This window comes from Eschrichtius robustus, chromosome 2 (genome assembly GCF_028021215.1).
Source record: "Eschrichtius robustus isolate mEscRob2 chromosome 2, mEscRob2.pri, whole genome shotgun sequence".
NCBI classification, from domain to species: Eukaryota; Metazoa; Chordata; class Mammalia; order Artiodactyla; family Eschrichtiidae; genus Eschrichtius; species Eschrichtius robustus.
This window is the reverse complement of record NC_090825.1, coordinates 109508427-109528185: the sequence shown is the minus strand read 5'-3', so window position 1 is coordinate 109528185 and position 19759 is coordinate 109508427. Positions and strand designations below refer to the sequence as shown.

General features: G+C 39.8%; 1 protein-coding gene across 2 annotated transcripts in view; it reads left to right on the top strand.

Annotated features, from left to right (window-relative positions):
• Nucleotides 1–7784: 7784 nt before the first annotated feature.
• FNIP1 (folliculin interacting protein 1) overlaps nucleotides 7785–19759 on the top strand; it is a 127102-nt gene continuing 115127 nt past the window's right edge. For both annotated transcript variants that reach the window (XM_068535823.1, XM_068535824.1), the window contains exon 1: nucleotides 7785–7947. In XM_068535823.1, the coding sequence (XP_068391924.1) occupies nucleotides 7856–7947 (92 nt within the window). In that variant the 5' untranslated portion in view covers nucleotides 7785–7855. The remainder of the gene's footprint in view (nucleotides 7948–19759) is intronic.

The window sequence follows — 19759 nt, the reverse complement described above, 5'->3', positions numbered from 1 at the left end:
AATTTTAACTGGAGTTTTTTTTCACTTTTCCCAGGTGTAATTCATCATGATTTGTTCGGTTATGAATAGCCTCTTTATCTCATATTGTGTATACAGCATATGTGTTTATATGAAGGGTGTGGTGCCCAGACTTTCCAGACAGATGTTATCTTCAACCTCTCCTGCTCTACTGTTGCTTTCTAACCTGCATTTTAAAATGTTGAATAATCTTATATCTTAAATACTCCCTTGATTCCATATGTTCTTCTACCTACCCAATAATTCTTTACCTGTTTACATCCACGCTTCCTAAAAAGAGTGCTTTCTGCTTTCTCACTGACTCCCTCACTACTCAGCCCTTTCTCCTCTTCCTTCCCCTGCCCCAACACACATAAAGTCTGGTTTCAGCTCTGATCCTTCACTGACACTGGTCCCTTCAAGGCTACAAGCAACTACTTTGATGCTAATCTAAGGAGTATTTTTCAGTTCTTGTCTTACCCAACCTTTCCCAGCTAATGATGTTGTAGACTATTACTCTCCTCTTGAAAGCATCCAGTAAGGAATGACCTCTCTGAAACATTATTCTCCAGTCTTTCATCTCATCTATAGCTCTTCCTCTTCCATTTCTCCTGAAGGCTCATTTTCCTCTGTATAGTCTTTAAATTTTGTTGTTTCTTTGGGTTCTATTCTAGGGCTTCTTCTTATATTACACAGTCTCCCTGGGTGATGTCATCTACCACTGCCATCAGTTATCATCTCTGTTCAGTTGACCCCAAATCTTTGTCAGTAACTGCCATAGATATTGGTAGTGGAGATGTGTGGTGACTGGCCCTGTATCTGTCCCCCAGAAGGTTTGCTGTCTTTCCTTGTATTCCCACAGCATCCTGTACTTGCCCACGTCATAGCATTTATCACAATGTACTGTAATTGCCTTTCAAATTCTACTTTTTCTCCCTTAGATTGTAAGCTTCTTGAGTGCAGGAACTACATCTTGTTCATCACTGTATTTCTGTTCCCCTCTACCTCCATTGTAATTGGATTTTGGGTTTCCAGGTTACATGGTTTAGGTGGGATTGATCCCACCCTTAGTTCCAGGGGTGGGCCTTTAATGGTTTAAGTCAATTAACATGGCCCTCCTAACTCAGGCATGGTGACTGGTTCAGGAATGGGTGCAAGGCCTAAAATAATCTATTGGATTAAATCTCAGAGCTTTTTCTGGGAATGCTGGGATACAGACATTTTACTTTTCCTCTTGGATTTTTATCTGAAAGGATTTTACCTGAAAGGAGAGCTTCTGGCAGCCATCTTGTGTCCACAAATGGAGGCCCTGCCTGGGAATGGAGTTCATACAGAGAAATTAGAGCTGGGATAGAGAAACTGGATTCTTGATATCATTGTTGCAGTCTCTGGATGCAGCTGTACCTGAACTGCGCTCTACTTGAGCTCCACTTATGCGAGCCAATCAATTTTTTTTTTTTTTTTTTTGCTTAGGCTAGTTTAATTTGGGTTTTCTATCATGTGCAACACAGAACATCCTGATTGATGGACTCACACAAGACCTTTCTAGAGTTCTAAGTCTGTGTAGCCAAATGCTTACTTGTCATCACTACAGGGATTCTCATGGTATCTCATATTCAACATATCCCAGACTCAACTTACCTCCCCCTTGAAGCAGTTCTTTCTCCTATCATCTGTTTCAGTGTTATATATCTTCATCTAGCCAAGTTACCTGAGCCAGAAATTTGCTGTCACCCATGACTCCTCTCTTTCTCTTACTTTCCCACAGTCAGTCAGTCATGAAGTCCTGTTGATTTTGAATCCTAAAAGCCCTCAGTATTTTCCATACCCCTCCATTCCCATGGCTATTCTCTGAGTTCATGTCAGTACTTTCTTGCCTGGCTTAGAATGAAAGCCTCTTCACTAGTTTCTCAATCATTATTCTTGTACCTTATAGTCAGCTTTCCACAATATATCCAGAGAGCTTTCTAAAATGCTCATCTGATCATGTTTCCTGCTTAAAATCCCTCAATAGCTCCCCATATCCTCTGGATAAAGTCTTATCTTTTAAGTGATTTTTACAGTTTTCTTTTTTTTTTTAAAGATTTATTTTATTATTTATTTATTTTTGGCTGCATTGGGTCTTAGTTGCAGCATGTGGGCTCTTCGTTGTGGTGCACAGGCTTCTCTCCAGTTGTGGCGTGGGGGTTTTCTCTCTGTAGTTGTGGTGTGCAGGCTCCAGAGCGCGTGGGCTCTGTAGTTTGAGGCACGCAAGCTCTCTAGTTGAGGCGCGCAAGCTCAGTAGTTGTGGTGTGCAGGCTTGGTTGCCCCACAGCATGTGGAATCTTAGTTCCCTGACCAGGGATCAAACCCGCATCCCCTGCATTGTAAGGCGGATTCTTTACCACTGGACCACCAGGGAAGTCCCTTACATAGTTTTCTTAATCCAGTTCAATTTTACCATTAGATTATATTGTAGGTCACTGAATTTTTATATTCTCTTTTGCCTCCATCAGGCAGATGGAATGTGCTGCTCCATCTGCCTGAAACACACTTTCTATGCCCACATCCTCTTTTCTTTAGCATATCCCATTTTAATTCCTATTTATTTCACCCTTCAGAAAACTCCCCGTAATTCCCCCAAAGGTTAGTTGCTTTTCCTTGTTTTCCCCTGGCATCCTGTACTTGCCACATCATAGCATTTATCATAATGTAACACCATGTAATTCCCTGTCAAATTGTTTTTTCTCTCTAGGCTGTAAGGTCCTTGAGTGCAGGAACTACATCTTGTCCATCATTGTATTTCCAGGTTCTAGCACAGTTCCCAGACACATAGTAAACATATTAAGTGTTTGAAAAATATTTGTTGAAAGAATGTTTGTCATAGAAGTGTGCCATTATTCTTGCATACTTCTAATAGAATTCAAGATGAGGATTTCAAGCCAATTTTATACTGAAGATAAAAGTTTGATTCTTTAAAAGCACTTATCACAATCTGTAATAACTTGTTTACTTGTTGGTTTCTTAAGGGCGAGGGCTGTACCTGTCTTGTACGTTATTGCATTCTGGAACATAGCAGGTATTTGATTTCAGCATCTCTATTAGATTATTTCTCTTAGCATATGAAATTCTCTAATATCTTCCATCTCAAAAAAAAAAAGGGGGGGGAGAGGACAATTTTCCCTCCTCCCGTCTCCTCTCAATCCTCATTTTTCTGCTCCTTATCTCAGCAAAACGGAGTAGTTGTCTATACTTGCTTTACCACTCCCTCCCTACTCTTTCTTTTTTAATCCACTCCATTCAGGCTTTTGCTCACCCTTCCATTGAAACTGTTCTTGTCAAGATGTCCATGTTGACAAATCTAATGGACACTTAGATTTTCAGTAACATTCAACACAGTTGACCCCTTCCTCCTTTTTGGGTTATTTTCTTCTCTTGTCTTGCTACTACTGCTCATGCTCATCCTTCTTTCCTGGATCCTTCTCTTCAAGACTTGTAAGTGTTGCCTTCTTTGAATATTAGTGCTGGACTCTCTTCTGTATTATACACATTCTTTCATTTAAAAAATTTTTTTAAAAAATTAATTATTTTTGGCTGCGTTGGGTCTTCATTGCTGTGCGCGGGCTTTCTCTAGTTGCGGAGAGCGGGGGCTACTCTTCGTTGCGGTGCGTGGGCTTCTCATTGCAGTGGCTTCTCTTGCTGCAGAGCATGGGCTCTAGGCACAGTGGCTTCAGTAGTTGTGGCACATGGGCTCAGTAGTTGTGGCTTGCAGGCTCTAGAGCACAGGCTCAGTAGTTGTGGCGCACGGGCTTAGTTGCTCTGCGGCATGTGGGATCTTCCCGGACCAGGGCTCAAACCCGTGTCCCCTGCAGTGGCAGGCAGATTCTTAACCACTGCGCCTCCAGGGAAGTCCCATACACATTCTTTCTAGGTAAACTCACTCATTCTATTATTTTAAATTCTGTGTGTTAGCTGATGCCTACTGAATTTCTCTTCAACCCTGGCTTCTCCTCATATATTCTACTCAGAATCTCCACGTGGATATCTAATAGCCAATTCAAACTTAATATATCCAAACTTAACATGCTTGATTTTCCTCTTCAAACCTGTGCTTTCCCTGGTCTTTCCATCAGGAAATGACTTCCATTTGGTTGCTCAAGGCAAAAATGTAGGAGTCAATCCTTAGTTTTCCTTTCTTTCACTCCTACTACAAATCGTGTTAGTTCTATCTTCAAAATAGTTAGCCAACATCAGCTCTTGCCTAAAATACATGGTAGACTCCTATATGGTTTCTCTCCTTCCATTCTTTTTCTTTTATAATCCCTTCTCCACAGAGCAACCGATCTTCTAAAATCATAAATTCTATCATGTCCCTCTCCTGTTTTAAACTCCTACAATAGTTCCCATCACAATGTAACCTCCTTCCCATGATTTACAAGGTTCTACATAATCTGGCTCCTTGTACCTTTCTAGCCACATCTCAAACATCTTCCCCCTCCCACAGTGTGTTCAGCTGTTTTGGCCTCCTTTTTCTTCTTCAAACAGGAGAAACCCATTCCTGCCTCAGTCTTTGTACTTTTTCTTCTCTCTGCTAGAATGTTCTTTACCATCATCTTCCCGTCACGGGTTCCTTTTCATTCTTTAGACCTCAGTTCAAATCCCGCATCTTTGGAGAGGACTTTCCTGACCACTCTATCTAAATTTGGCCCCACCAGTTGTACTATTAACTCTTTCTTTCCTAGCTTTTAGGACTACTTGCAAACATCTTGTTTACTTTGCCTCTTCCCACTAAGAACTAAGTTTCTGAGAGTAGGAATAGACTACCAGAACAGAGTCTGAGACCTTTGAGGGACTCAAGAAATATTTGTTGAATAAATGATTGTTTATTTTCTGTTGCCTCAAACCACTGCCATTCCCTTATTATATAGCGGTAAATCATCGGTTGGCTTAAGAGTTTTTAAAACTGAGGTACCGTCATGAGTCCATCTAAGTGCCATTCAGGAAGTTTTACTTTATCATCTTGATTCTGACTATCTTGTTCTGAGATGTTATCAATGAAAATTTAATTTGTTTCAGGAAAATTTAGCACAATTGAGGTTGTGCTTACTAGCATGGTGGTTAAGGGAGCAAGATTCCAGTTTTATTGCCACCTTTTGCTATATTTGATAACTGGAAAATGGCTGTAGTGAGAAGTGCCTCTGTCTTCTATGTTATTGGAATCAGTTGGACAGAGCCCCAAAGGCTGTTGGGGTTTGTGGGGAGGCTGAATCTTCTACTCCTGAGTGAAAGTGTAGGCCTTATGTCTAATTTTCTAACCCAACAGTTCCACATTCATATAACATTAATGAATAATTATTTTCTTTCTCACATTTCCTCCTTGCTCCTAAACTTAAAGAGGCTACTTTAAGACACCTCAGCTTCTTTGTGGGAAGAGGTAGTGTTAAGTAAAAGGGGAAAAAAAGATAATATACACTGTATTGAACTTGAAAATACTTTCATTTTAATCTGCATAATTAGGTATAGTTATATGTCCTCTTTTATGACAAACTTGTATCATTTCAGTGCTGAGTCTATAATTTGAGTATTACACAACAACATAAAGGAAATGTGATGAATGATAGCAAGTACATTTTGTTTTTTTGTGTACCTTTCAAGTATAAGATAAAATGAGACCACAGAAATGAAACCTTTACATGATTAGAGAACACTAATACAAAGTATCTCTTATGCAAGTCCTAATGTTCTTTCCCTTACTATTAATATCTATAATTATCCATGAAGTAACTTTTTGCCAAGATGAAAGCACTCAAGATTACTGTATTTAGAAACTTCATTCTGAGGGGACCTGGAACTACTCTTCTCTGTGCCAGCCATGGAGCGGCCATGATTCCTCCTTGTGTCTTTGGTCCAATATAGACAGGCTTGAGCCCGTTTCCACTTGCACTCATTTAGTGGTACTTGCTAGTGTCAAAACAAAACTTCCCCAAATGGTCGCTTCATTAATTGACTTATAGGATGTGCGTTTTCTCACTTTAAGAAATTTCAGACTTCATTTTTTGTTTACAAAATTCCATTCTGCATTCATATTTTGTGAGAAAAATATACATAGCTATATTGCCTCATTAGAAATCTTTCAGCGTTTGGCGCCAGAGAATTATCTTAAGTTTATAGGGGATACAGTCTTGCTATTTTGACCTTGTATTGCTCAGTAATTCTGGAGCTTGGGCAATGTACGGAGCAACTCTGAATGACTTACTTAACCTGAGCACCTCAAATGTCACCTCCTCAGAGAGACCTCCCCCACTCATTTCATTGTTTCTCATTCACAACACTGGTAGTTTCAAATTACCTTTTTTTAAACATATTTACTGTTTCCTCATATAAAAAGTTAGCCCTTTTTTGTTTTGGATCCCCAGTGCCTAGATCAGGGACACTTAAACATTGTGGAAGGAATAAATTCTTAATCACCTATAAATAGTGCTTTAAAAATTCTTGTAACATTGAAACTCAACAACACGTTGTTACATGACCACTGAAATTCTCCGAGATATATACTCTGCCTATTACTTTTCTTTTTTCTATATAAGACCACTTATTTTATAGCGTAAACTCTAGCTGCAAATCAGTGGGAGCTGGTAGCCACTTAGAGACAATTTGATTTGTATGCCTTATTAAGTGAAATGCTCAAAAAAGTATTTTCATCTAACCTTCCAAACCACATACCAGTGATTTCCAGACATTCATATCTGTCAGAGAATTGCGTCCCATGGTACAAAATTCCTCCTGCTGGAGGGGCAGTAGGTGAATGAGTAGGGGAACTGAAGATCTGTAAGACCAATTTGATCCAAACCCTGATAAATTTTGGTTCCCTGGGTTTAAGTAGACTGTACGGTCATTTATGAGCAATGTTTTTCTTTGGAAAGGGTTTTCCGCCTATTAAACTCATTTGTTCACAATTCCACAGTTCCTCTCTCCATACCTAGACATTGAGTGTAAATCCTGAGCCTCCTATGGCTAGCTCTTCCAAGGGGCTAATTCCCGGTGTGTCAGGGTTCGAGGCGCAAGTGGGAAACACCGAGGGCCACTGCCCGCAGTGCCTGGACGAGGCCGTCTCTGCCGGGAGGCATGGCTGCGGGGAGTGTCTTGGTAGGTCCTCCACCAGACCCGTGAGCCAGCCCCGCTCAGTCAAGCTCTGAGCCCAAACCTCTCGCGGCCCAGCGTGGGCGGGCCTGTGGTCCGGGGCTTAAAGTCCAGCCCGTGCCGCGGCCCCACGGGTATGCTCGCGCACCTGGTCTGCTCCGGGGGCCGCCGGACTCCGCCAGGCGCGGACGGGGGCGCGAAGCCGCAGAGACTGAGGGGGGGACGGCGGGGGAGGGGCGATTGCTAGTGGGGCCCTGAACTTCTCTCTTTGTCGTGGGTGCGGGAAGCGGAAGGCTTCTACACTCCAAAGTCCCTGGCGTCGTCCCCACAGCACCCTGCTGTAACCTCAGGTAGCAACTAACAGCGTCACGGAGAAGGACCGGGACCGGAGCACATTCCTCCTTCAGGTCCCCAGCCACCCCAGTTTCCCGCCCCTCCCCTCCGCTCATGCCCCGCCCCGTGAGCTGCCACGTGAGGACATCCACTGGCCAGCCTATGGGCGCCAGCTCCGCCCCACGGCCCCGCCTTGCACCCTGCTCCGCGCGCCGCCACGTGATGCGGCTCACCGCCAGCCAATGGACGCCGGCCTTGCCTCGCGCCCCGCCCCGCGCGCCGTGGCCGTTTGAAGTGACTAATTTCTGTCATATGACTGAGGCGCCTATGGGGGTGGCGGGGCAGCTCTAGGAGCGGGGGCCTGGCGAGTGCCCTGTGGAGCGACCCCGGCCTGGCCGTGGCCATCATGGCCCCTACGCTGTTCCAGAAGCTCTTCAGCAAGAGGAGCGGTCTGGGCGCGCCCGGTCGGGACGCGAGGGACCCGGATTGCGCGTTCAGGTAGGTCGCTGCAGGGGTAGGGGCGAGCGGCGAGGGGCGCGGAGCCGATGGCCTAGTGGGCTTCGGCTTCCAGAGGCGCTGGGGCTTTCGGTGCTTACGCTTGAGCAGCAGCGTCGCCCCGGGACAGGGATCAGGGCCGCGGTCGGGAGGGGCCGGGCAGCTGCAGACCTGCGCTGGAGGGTTCGAGCGAGGTCCTCTCTCGCCCACCCCCATCTCCCACAGTTGCCCCTTCCCCCTAGTCCGGGTCTGTTTGTTTACGTCCTGCTCGGCAGCCACGCGCTGCTCTGCCCCTCCGGACCCAGCATCGCGGCCTGAGCTTAGGGTCCACACGCCTTCCTGGCGACGCGTAGAGTTGGGCGCGGGCTGGATTGGACCTCTACCGCCGTCCTCCGGGCCGAAAAGTTCTCCCCTCCTCCCCGCGGCCAGTCGTCCTCTGGGTGCTCCATTCCAACTTGGTTGCTGTTGTGGAGAGAGCCGCACGTTTTGGCCAACCTTCGGAGTAGAGAACGCTGGAGGAGCGTGTAGGCAAGCTGCTGTTCTTTCAGGTTTTTTGTAAACCTAAATTGGAGGTGTGCAGATACCGGACCCAGTGGCCTTAATGTTGCCGAAGGAGAAATGTGAAACCTAAGAGGTTGTGGTTATTACTGACCAGAATGAAGCTGCGCTGAATCAAATGAAGCATGGTCGTAGAATTGACCATCCCCTTGGAACTGTTACTAAAAACGAGTTTTTAAAAATTGAGAACGATAGCAACATATTTTGTGGTATTACAGGCTTTGTTAATTTTTGGTTACAGTACCTGTTGCTGATAGAAAAACTTAAAAATTGTAAGACAATAGAATATAAACCTGAATTCTAGGTAAAATTTAGTTTCGAAACTGCATTTGAAGAAGGGATTATGTCTTTCAAACAGCCTTCATACTTGTTGCCGTGTGGAAACTTGTAAATGTAACTAGGCTAAATGTCAAATATCACTCAAACCTGGTAGGATAGCGTAGAGCCCAGTTGTACAGTAGTAGTAGGAAGAGATGAGTATCTGTTAAATTTTGCAATAGCCAGAGTCTGAAATGAGTGTACCACACTGGTTGAAAAGGTTTTGATAATCTTAAAATTATTCACTCTGTCTCGCTAATGCAGGTCCCATTAGTAAACATTCAGTAACTTGTGGAATTGAAGTACTAAATGGAAAGAAATTTGACTTTTAGAGGAAGAAAATTCTCAGTGGTGAACATCTTGGAACAGTACTTAGTAAAAGTTATCTAGCTTTTGGTCTTTACTACTGGGAAATAAATGTCTTGCCATGCTTATCTAATGACTTTAAAGATTTCTTTAGTGTTTTTCTTTTGAAAAATGAAAGTGCAGTCTAGATAGTACTACATTGAGCCATCCAGTAAATCAAGGGTTAGTAGAAAGCAAGTTCAGGAGGGATATTAAAAAGGTGACATTTGAATAGGTTTTCTATTTCTGGGTAAAGATTTACTTTGGGGTACCCAAGTTTCCAAGCATCTCAAGTTATTCTTGTGAAAAAAAGTTTATTTTTTTAAAATGTAAACTCTACTGTATGTTTGTGTAATACTACTTTAGAGTTGCCAAATACTTTCTCATCAGTTATCTCATGTGATGTTTCACAACAACCTTGTGAGATAGGGCAAGTAGCAGTATAGATAACTACATGATTCTTTTTATGTGTAAGAATTATGTGTAAGCACAATAACTGCAGTACAATATGGAAAAATGCATAGAAGTGTACATGTGAGGAAATGAAAACTGGGTAATGTCACACATTTAGTAACTTGCAAATTTAATCAACCCAATCTTTTTTTTTTAACACCTTCATTGAGCTATAATTTACATACAATAAAATTGAGCCATTTGAAGTCTATAGTTATATGAATTTTGTTACATGTATACAGTTGTGTACCCACCACCCCAGTGAAGTTTTAGAACACTCCATCATCCAAAAAATTCCCTCATGCCCCTTTGCTATCATTTCTTAATGCCTTCTCACCCAGGGCAATCACTGATTTGCTTTTGTCTAATGACAGAAGCTTTGACTTTTCTAGAATTTCATATAAATGTAATCATACTGTTTATAGTCTTTTGTGTCTGGCTATTTTAACTCAGAGTGATGATTTTGAGATTCATCCATGTTGTTACATTTATCTGTAGTTCGTTCCATTTTTTTGCTGAATAGTGTTCCATTGTATGGGTATACCACAGTTTATCCATTCACTGGTTGGCAGACTTTTGGGTTGTTTTCAGATTTGGGCTGTAATAACAATGCTGCTGTGAACATTTGTGAGCAAATCTTTATGCGGAAATACATTTTCATTTCTCTTGGAGTGGGATTGCTGGGTCATATGCTAAGTGTATGCTTAACTTTTTAAAAAAATTGCCAAACTTTTCTAAAGTAGTTGTACCATTTGTATTCCCACTAGTAGTGTATGAAGTTACAGTTGCTCCAGATTCTCTCCAAATCCAGATATTGTTAGTCTGATTTTTTAAATTAAAATTTTTTTTTGTATTGTAAAAAACACCTAACATAAAATATACTATGTTAACCATATTGGAGTCTCTTTAAAAATTTATTTTTATCTTCATTTATTTATTTAAAAAAATTTTTATTGAAGTATAGTTGATTTACAATGTTGTGTTAGTTTCAGGTGTACAGCAAAGTGAATCTGTTATACATATATTAATACATATATCCACTCTTTTTTAGATTCTTTTCCCATACTAATGGGTATAGTGGTATCTTGTGTGGTTTTAATTTGCATTTCCCAAATAATAAACGGTGTTTAGCATCTTTTTATGTAACTCATGTTTTTGAGTAGACTAAAATTTAGTTTTTTTTTTTTTTCTTTTTAAAGATGTTCTGTATAGCAATTTTTTTTTTTTTTTTTTAAAGATTTATTGATTGATTGATTGCTATGTTGGGTCTTCGTTTCTGTGCTAGGGCTTTCTCTAGTTGCGGCAAGCGGGGGCCACTCTTCATCGCGGTGCGCGGGCCTCTCACCGTCGCGGCCTCTCTTGTTGCGGAGCACAGGCTCCAGACGCGCAGGCTCAGTAGTTGTGGCTCACGGGCCCAGTTGCTCCGCGGCACGTGGGATCCTCCCAGACCAGGGCACGAACCCGCGTCCCCCGCATTAGCAGGCAGACTCTCGACCACTGCACCACCAGGGAAGCCCTAAAATTTAGTTTTTATTCCAGTATACCATGGTTTCCTTCCTAGAATACTTTTTTGGTTTTGTTTTGTTTTAGTCAGTGTAAGTTGTTAAATAAGGCTTGGACACAGCCGTTGGCAACTAACTATAGCTCAGCTTGTAAGAGTCAGTTCCTAGAGTAAACAATATACGAGGCCCAGTAGTCATAAGCCATAATAGGGCTCTTGGGTAGGAAAGACCTGAAATAGAGAAGCCTTAGGAGCTTTTCAATATTGTTTTTCATGGTTACTCCACTGAAAAAGATGGTCAGGGATTACCCCCTTCCATTCAGTCTGAAGTCCCTTACCGTATAGGTTTCTGGTGCTTTGTACTATCTAAGCTTCTTGAGCTGGAGGTGAGTGTGTAGGGTATCACAGGGAGAATATTATTTTAATCATATATAGAACTAAAACAGTAATTTGTTTTAATCTTTTAAAGAATTTGGGAAAGACGGGGAAGATACTGCTTTATGTTTTCTCCATCAGGCCACTTTTCCAGGGGAAGTAAGAATTAAGTGTAAGTCTAATAACTGCAGTGCATATACAATGATTGCTTTAAAAATAAAATTCTCTTCATCTAAAAATGATGTTAATAATGGCAACTGTGCAAGGTTATCATGAGGTATATTAGTGAAGGTAACACTAAACTGCATTGTGTTAATAAATAAACTAAGTCTCAAAAAAAAAGTTCTTGAAAGAAGCCTAATTTGACGAAGAAGATTGTTTTAGAGTTATATGTCTGTAGGACATAATTCATGTTTTGTTCAAAAAACAATTTCTGTCTTTTTATTTTATTCCTAATACATGAACGTTTGCTCTTTTTGTATCAGTTAACAACCTCTTAACTAGTCTTTCTGTCATCACTCTTGCCTTTCTCCAAACTATTCTCAACACTTCATCCTTTTTCTAAAATGATTTTAAAATCCTTTTTTAAAATGCTAATTCTGATCATGATCAGCAGGCAAAATGGTATAGAATTTAAAATCTCCACAACGCAGAGGTATTTTAAGGATTCAAAGAGATAAGTCATGTTGAGCAGTTAATGCAGTGCTTTATAGTGCATGGCTTTCACAACCAGAAGTTGTTGTTACTGTGATGATCTCATGCTTATGTATAAAACCATTCAGTTTAGGACCAAACTCCTTAACATAGCCTGTGGTGGTGTAGCTTCTGTGAAGTCTCTAGTCTTGACCTTTTAATTTTTTTTAATAAGGTCATTTTTTAACATAGCCATTAATCTATTATTATCTCTTATATTATCTATTAATATTATGTATCTAGGGACTTCCCTGGTGGCACAGTGGTTAAAAATCCGCCTGCCAATGCAGGGGACACGGGTTCGATCCCTGGTCCGGGAAGATCCCACGTGCCGCGGAGCAACTAAGCCCGTGTGCCACAACTACTGAGCCTGTGCTCTAGAGCCCGCGAGTCACAACTACTGAGCCTGCGCTCTAGAGCCTGCGAGTCACAACTACTGAGCCCGCGTACCACAACTACTGAAACCCACGTGCCTGGAGCCTGTGCTCTGCAACAAGAGAAGCCACTGCAATGAGAAGCCAGCGCACCACAACAAAGAGTAGCCCCTGCTTGCTGCAACTAGAGAAAGCCTGTGTGTAGCAACGAAGACCCAATGCAGCCAAAATATATATATATATATATATATATATAATTAGTTAATATATCTATTATTTACTAGTCTATATTCAAATTTTCTCAGTTGTCTCAGGATGTCTTTTTACAGTAGGTTTGTTTGAATCAGTCTGCATATTGAATTTGCCGTTATGTGTCTTAAGTAATTTTTATTCTACAACGGCCTCTCCTGCTCCCTTTTAAAAATAGCATTTGTTGTTTTTAAACTGGGTCATTTTTCCTATGAAATTTCCCACATTGTCTATTTGCCTGTTTGCTCTCTAATGGTTTCCTTTAATTCACTGGTTCCCAGCAATCTCTGTTTTAACAAGACCCTCCAGGTGATTCTGAATGCTCAAGTTTGAGAACCACTGCTATAACTTATTCTCTCTTTCCTGAAAACTGGTGGTTAGATACTTTACTAGATTCAGGTTCAGTTTTTTTTTTAATTAAAATATTCCACAGATTTTGCAGTATACTTCGTATCCATACGTAATGTCTGGTTGTCCCATTTTTTAGTGCTGCTAAGATTGATTAGTGGTTTCAGGTGGTATCAGCTTTATTCTTCCATTATAAAGTTCACCCTTCACTAATGGTTTTAGCGTTTTTTGTTGATTATTGCCTGAATCCATTATCTTGTTAGGGGATGCAAATGGTAATATTCTGATTCTTTAATTCTTTCTGCATTTATTTCCTGGAAGAACTTTCTCTTACTACTTATTTGGTTATTTGCTACAGGAAAGTCAGCATCCAAGTTTATCACTTTTCAGAATAATTTATGATGAGTTCAGTGAAGGTTTTCATTTTAATTATCATTTTTTAGTATTGCCATCACCTCTTGGATTTTAATGTGTTTTAATCTATTACAGTCAAATTGTCCCATATTTAGCCAGTGGAAGACTTTTCAAGTTGACTTCTGTGCCCTTTGACATGATCTGATCTCATTAATCTTTGATAACTTGTTGCTTTCTTCTGGCCTTGTCTTAATCTAATCCCCTCCCTTTTCTATGATTTTATCACCTTGGATTTGTTTTAGGTTTTGGGATGTGCCATGCTGTGCTGTTCTTTGTTTTTGGCATAGTTTTATATACCTTTTTGTTCAGCTTTTTGTAGTAATCGTCTGGGCTTATCCTAATTATTCTTTCTCCAGGAAGCCATTTCTGATATCTCCCTGAGTTTGGTTTCACTGTAATTTTCTTCCATAGGTTTCTGTATTTCCTTCTGTGACATCTATCACAGCTGTCATTACTTGTCCACACCTCTATTCTTTGCTTGCTTGAGAGCCCTCTTCAACTTCAAGGTGTATTTTGGAGTTAGAACCTTGTAAGCCACATGATGGGTTGTTTGTGGGGAACAAATGCGTAGGTTTCCGTCTGGAGCAGCTAGGTAGACGCTGTTTTTGAAGGAGAGACTATGATACTGTGGAGGCCTATCTTGAACACCTCATCAAAAGTAGCAGCTGTCTCCCCTATTCTCTGTCAGAGCACACTGTTTATATCCTTCATAGGTCTTTTTACAACTTATCATCTCTCTCCCTCAAGTTCACATTGTTGAGTCAGTGTATACAGCACAGTGCCTGAGCCTGTGCTCAGTAAATATTTGTAGAATGAATATATTAAATAATTTTAAGAGCAGAAAGAGTCAGAGGTTCTGTCTTGGACATCTGGTCTAGTGTTAATTGCTAATGAGATATTTATTTGTCAGTTTAATAAAGTAAATCTGGAGTTCACAGTAGAGCTTGGGCCTCGAGATAATGAACTTGGGCTTATGGTCAATGGTCAATATTAAAACTAAGGGAATGGGTGAGATAATCTAGGAAAAGGGTGTATATAGGTAGAGAATTGGAAAGAACAGGTTTTGTCCCGAGGAAATCTAAAATGTACAGATGTGGGGGAGGAAAGTCTACAAAGAAATAATGGCCAGAGAGTTAGGGGGAAGGCCAGTGGTGTGTGGCGTTAGGAAAGCTCAGAAAGGGAAGTGTTTAAAAAATGATGGAGTGATAAATTGTTTTGTATGCTGGTTGCTGACAGGTCTTATGAGATCAAAAACAGAAAAGTATAGTTGGAGTTGTCAAGTTGGAGATAACTGGTGATCTTAATGGTTTTGTTTTGTTTTTTTTTTTTTGAGGGGGCATGTTTGGGGGAAAGAGTGAGATGTGTATTAAATGAAAAGGGAGGAAATGGCTTCACTGCTAAAGCTTTCTGTTTCTGTAGGGGAAGCAATCTGTAGTGCTGCGTTATCTTTTCACTTTCAGTATTCTGATTTTATGTCACATTTTGAGCTTCTGAAGTTCTTAAAGGCTAGCTTCTCAATATTATCAATGTTTGTAAGAATCATACTTAAGAAGTTTTTTTTAATGTGATTTTTAAACATTTGTTCATTCACAAGTTTTTTTTTTTATTAAAAAAAACCCCTTCATAAATTGTACCTTTTAATCTTATATTAGAGATAGAAGTTATAATATTCTTTACAGAGAATCCTGTGAGAGCGTATCTTTCTTATTAAAGTGAGAAGCTGAGAATTTTAAGTTAATTTCATGTTAATGAAATCAATATTTGGTTCTAAGAGTCTAATTTTGCAATAAGAAATGCAAATATTTTGGTTTTTTTAAAAACATCTTTATTGGAGTATAATTGCTTTGCAATGGTGTGTTAGTTTCTGCTTTGTAACAGAGTGAATCAGCTATACATATAAGTGTATCCCCATATCTCCTCCCTCTTGCGTCTCCCTCCCATCCTCCCTATCCCACCCCTCTAGGTGGTCACAAAGCACTGAGCTGATCTCCCTGTGCTATGTGGCTGCTTCCCACTAGCTATCTGTTTTACATTTGGTAGTGTATGTATGTCCATGCCACTCTCTCACTTCGTCCCAGCTTTTTATTGTTAATTTGATTTGCTTTTCCATCTCTAAGTAGTGGTATTAGATTTGTTTTTTGGAACCATGTTTATTGAAAGAAAATAGCTTAGTAAAAAATGCAGCTTTAATATTCAACTTATAAAACTTGGACCTCATTTCTTACTAATATAATAACTATTGTCTTAAATCTTGATGAGTTTAAGTTATCTTTTAGGAGAGACTTGTTTAAAAAAAAAACTCCCCCATGTAAAACATAACAGTATCTTCTTTATTTTTTTTATTATATTTTTTAATTTTTATTTTTTATTTTTATTTTTATTTTTTTAACATTTTTATTGGAGTATAATTGCTTTACAATGGTGTGTTAGTTTCTGCTTTATAACAAAGTGAATCAGTTATACATATACATATATCCCCATATCTCTTCCCTCTTGCGTCTCCCTCCCTCCCACCCTCCCTATCCCACCCTTCTAGCTGGTCTCAAAGCACCGAGCTGATCTCCCTGTGCTATGTATGCTATGCAACTGCTTTCCACTAGCTAGCCATTTTACATTTGGTAGTGTATATATGTCCATATATACACTACCACTCTTTCACTTTGTCCCAGCTTATCCTTCCCCCTCCCTGTGTAGAATCTTCTTTATTAAAAGGAGTCCTAAACTAGTCTTACACAATCTTATTTCTGTTCCTGGCACTACCATTCTCTTAGTCTACCAAGTTGAAAGTCAGAGAATCATCTTTTACTCTTTCCTCTAATTGCCTCATTTGGTCATTTGTTAAGTCCTATTGATTCAAATTCTGCAACATCTTAGTTCTTTTTCATTTTCCACTGCCATCATCTCATTTAGACCTTTAATGCTTTTCATAAAAATTTGCCATAACTTTCCCACTTCGTGTGTGTTCCCCTCTACACTATCCTGCTAAATTGACTTTCTTAAACCATAATTCTGATCAATTCACTCAGAAATCTCCTTTGACTCCCTGTTGCTTAATAGAGGATTGCTCTGTGCCAAGCACTGCTCTAAGTGCTCTACACATATTCATTTAATTCTCACAATAGCTTTATTATAAAGTAGGTCTGATTATCCCTATTTTATAGATGAGAGAATAGAGGCACAGAGAAGTTAAGGACCTTGTCCCAGGTCACACATTTAGTAAGTGATATGGTTAAGATATAAATTCAGACATTTGAGTTCCAGAGCCTTTTTTTAAGCAAAGTCCAAACTCCTCAGCTTGTCATGTCAGCCTCCTCTAGAGTTGTAGCTTACTGTAATGGACCTGGGTTCAGATCCCTGCCCCAGTGGTTCCTGTATATATAACCTTGGGAAGCAGTATCATGTCATCATTAAAGCTGCTGTGGTGTATGCATGTCACAGTGGAGGAGTGGATGCTGAAGAGATTGTCCATTGTACCTACCATCTTAGAGTTGTTTTGAGGATTAAATGGCATGGTAGTCTCTCAAATGATAAAATTCCTTCCCACACTCCCTCATCCCTCAGTTTATTCTTTCCAGTCTTCCTTCTAATTTTTCCTCTAGCTGTGGGCTCTGAATCAGACTACTTGATGTTTCTTGAGAATATTCTGGTTCATGTTTGTGCACTGCTTGAAATTACATGGCTACAACACATCTTAAGGCTACAATAGAAACCATGTTTTCCCATCAAGGCAGTTATTTTCTTGGGTTGTAATTGCTTCTTTATGGACCTATATACTTCACTAGACTGTAGGTTCCATAGGGCACAACCACGGTCTAACTTGTTTAGTGCTGTATTCCTGGTGTTTGACTCACAGAAGGCATTCAGTAAATAGTTGATGAATGAGTGAATGAATAAAAATAGTCACTGATTGAAAAAATTTTAATTCCTTTAACCCAGGATGTTTCTGTTTTGGGTTATTTGTCTAAAGTAGTTATTTCTCTGTACTTGGAGCACATTTTTCTTTGACATTAATGTTTACCAATTTAAAGGAAAATTTCATTGTTATTTTGATCTTTTTAAGATAGCGAGAATGGTCTGATTTTCCAGAAATAGGTTAGATTCTCTATTTATATCTCTTGTAACACCTCATACTTCCCCTTCCTACCATTTTTCACGTTCAGAATATGTGTTTGTGTATGTGTGTGTACACAGTCTTCTCTGACATACTCAGTATATGCTGAATGGATAAAAGAATGAGTAAATGAACTCATTCTTTTATCCATTGAGTAATGTATTCTTTTTGGTAGTGGGAGTTTATTTCAAGAACACAAGAGGTTTTGAGGTACCATGGAATTTCTTTTCCATTTGAGCATACTAGGTCCTTAGACCTTCTGATTGTTAAGCAGACCTTATGGGGAAATGGAGCAACAATTTAACCTGGCTCTTTGGGGACACAGCCAGAGCTCTAGGGATCTGCTTCCTTGTACTCACATTGCCCAGTATATAGTATCCCTTGACACAACGGCATTTTATCCCAAGTCACCCCAGAGAGATTACACTGTAGTGTAATCCTAATAGAGTGGCAGAGTTGGTTTCAAGGGCATGTGGGTTTCAGTTTATACTGTTATGATCCCATTTGTAGGATGCAGCTGTCAGGCTCTTTGCAGCTTTTTGGCCTGCTTTCCCACCCTGTTGTGGTCTTTTATATAATTTTTAAAGTTTTCCATTTATATCAAGAAACTACAGATTGTGACGTTAATGAGAAGGTGAATGAAATCGAGTAGTGATATGATTCCCACAAATAGGGATTTTGTATTAAGTTTTATATTAATTTCTATAAATTCCTAATTACTTTAGAATATAAAACATATATACTATACATTTATAGAATGCAGAAATATAATAAATATTATTTGTGAATAATCAAAGAAATACCTGAACATAGTTTAAACATTAGACAGTAAAACCCCATGTTAATGCACCCTCTATGACGTAAGTGGCTCCTGGACCCTTGGAACTTCTGACTGGCTAGCTAGACAAGTTTTTTACTTGTGAATCTGACTCTAAATTTATGTGTTGAATTTTTTGCCCCCAGCCCAACAACATTATGGCAGGAATTTACTTAGAGTAAGTTCCTCCAACCCAGTCCTGAACCTAGATGCAACTGCTTTTTTAATTGTTTGGTGTTTAAGTATTTGCTTTTATATTTATAAATAATATGAATAGACTGTTTTATAAAAAATGTATTCATCTTAGACATCAATTTCTTGTATTGGTAAAGATTTAGGTCGTAAACATGCACACATATACACACACTCATGCATACCCTTCCCTTTCTTCTTCATTCTTCCAATATTACAATTTTTGGTTAGTTTAGATAATCAAGGTTAACTATATTATTGTATTATAAATGTTTACTGCTGAGCTAAATATATTTTATGTTTTATTGTTCTTTTTTTTACTTATCTCTTGGAGTTAATTGCCTTTTTTTCTTTTTCTTTTTTTGGTTTGCCCTGTTTTCTTTGAAATCTTTAGCTAAGTATTACAGCTCCATAAAATACCTCTCAAAACAACTTGTCTCTCTTAGCTAAACCTAGTCGATAATTGATTTTTTTTTTAAATATTTATTTATTTGACTGTGCCATGTCTTAGTTGTGGTCTGTGGGGTCTTTGGGGATCTTCAGTTGTGGCATGCAGGATCCTAAGTTGTGGCATGCGCACTCTTAGTTGCGGCATGTGGGATCTAGTTCCCTGACCGGGGCGAACCTGGGCCCCCTGCATTGGGAGTGTGCAGTCTTAACCACTGGACCGCAAGGGAAGTCCCTAGATAATTGATAATTAATATTTTTTCCTCCTGGATATGTCCATCTTGGAACCATCTGCCCTCCTCTGGCTCTAGTTTGGACTGCTTGCCCTGTAGGTCTGCTCCACAGCAACGTGATGAGCCTTCCTTTGCCTTCCTCCTGGAAATTCCTTTGACCTTTAAAAGTTAGGATCTCCTGTAGACTGGCTTCCATGACTTCTTCATTTTTGGATTGTTCCCTTGTTTTGGTGCTGCCTATCCCTCTTGGAGCTTCCTGAGAATGATTGCTTGAGGTAAATTTTTTGAGACTTAGCACGTGTGAAAAAGTGTTCATTCTATTTTTATGTTTGGTTGGCAATCTAGTAGATACAGAATTCTATGTTGAGAATCATTTTAACTCAGAAA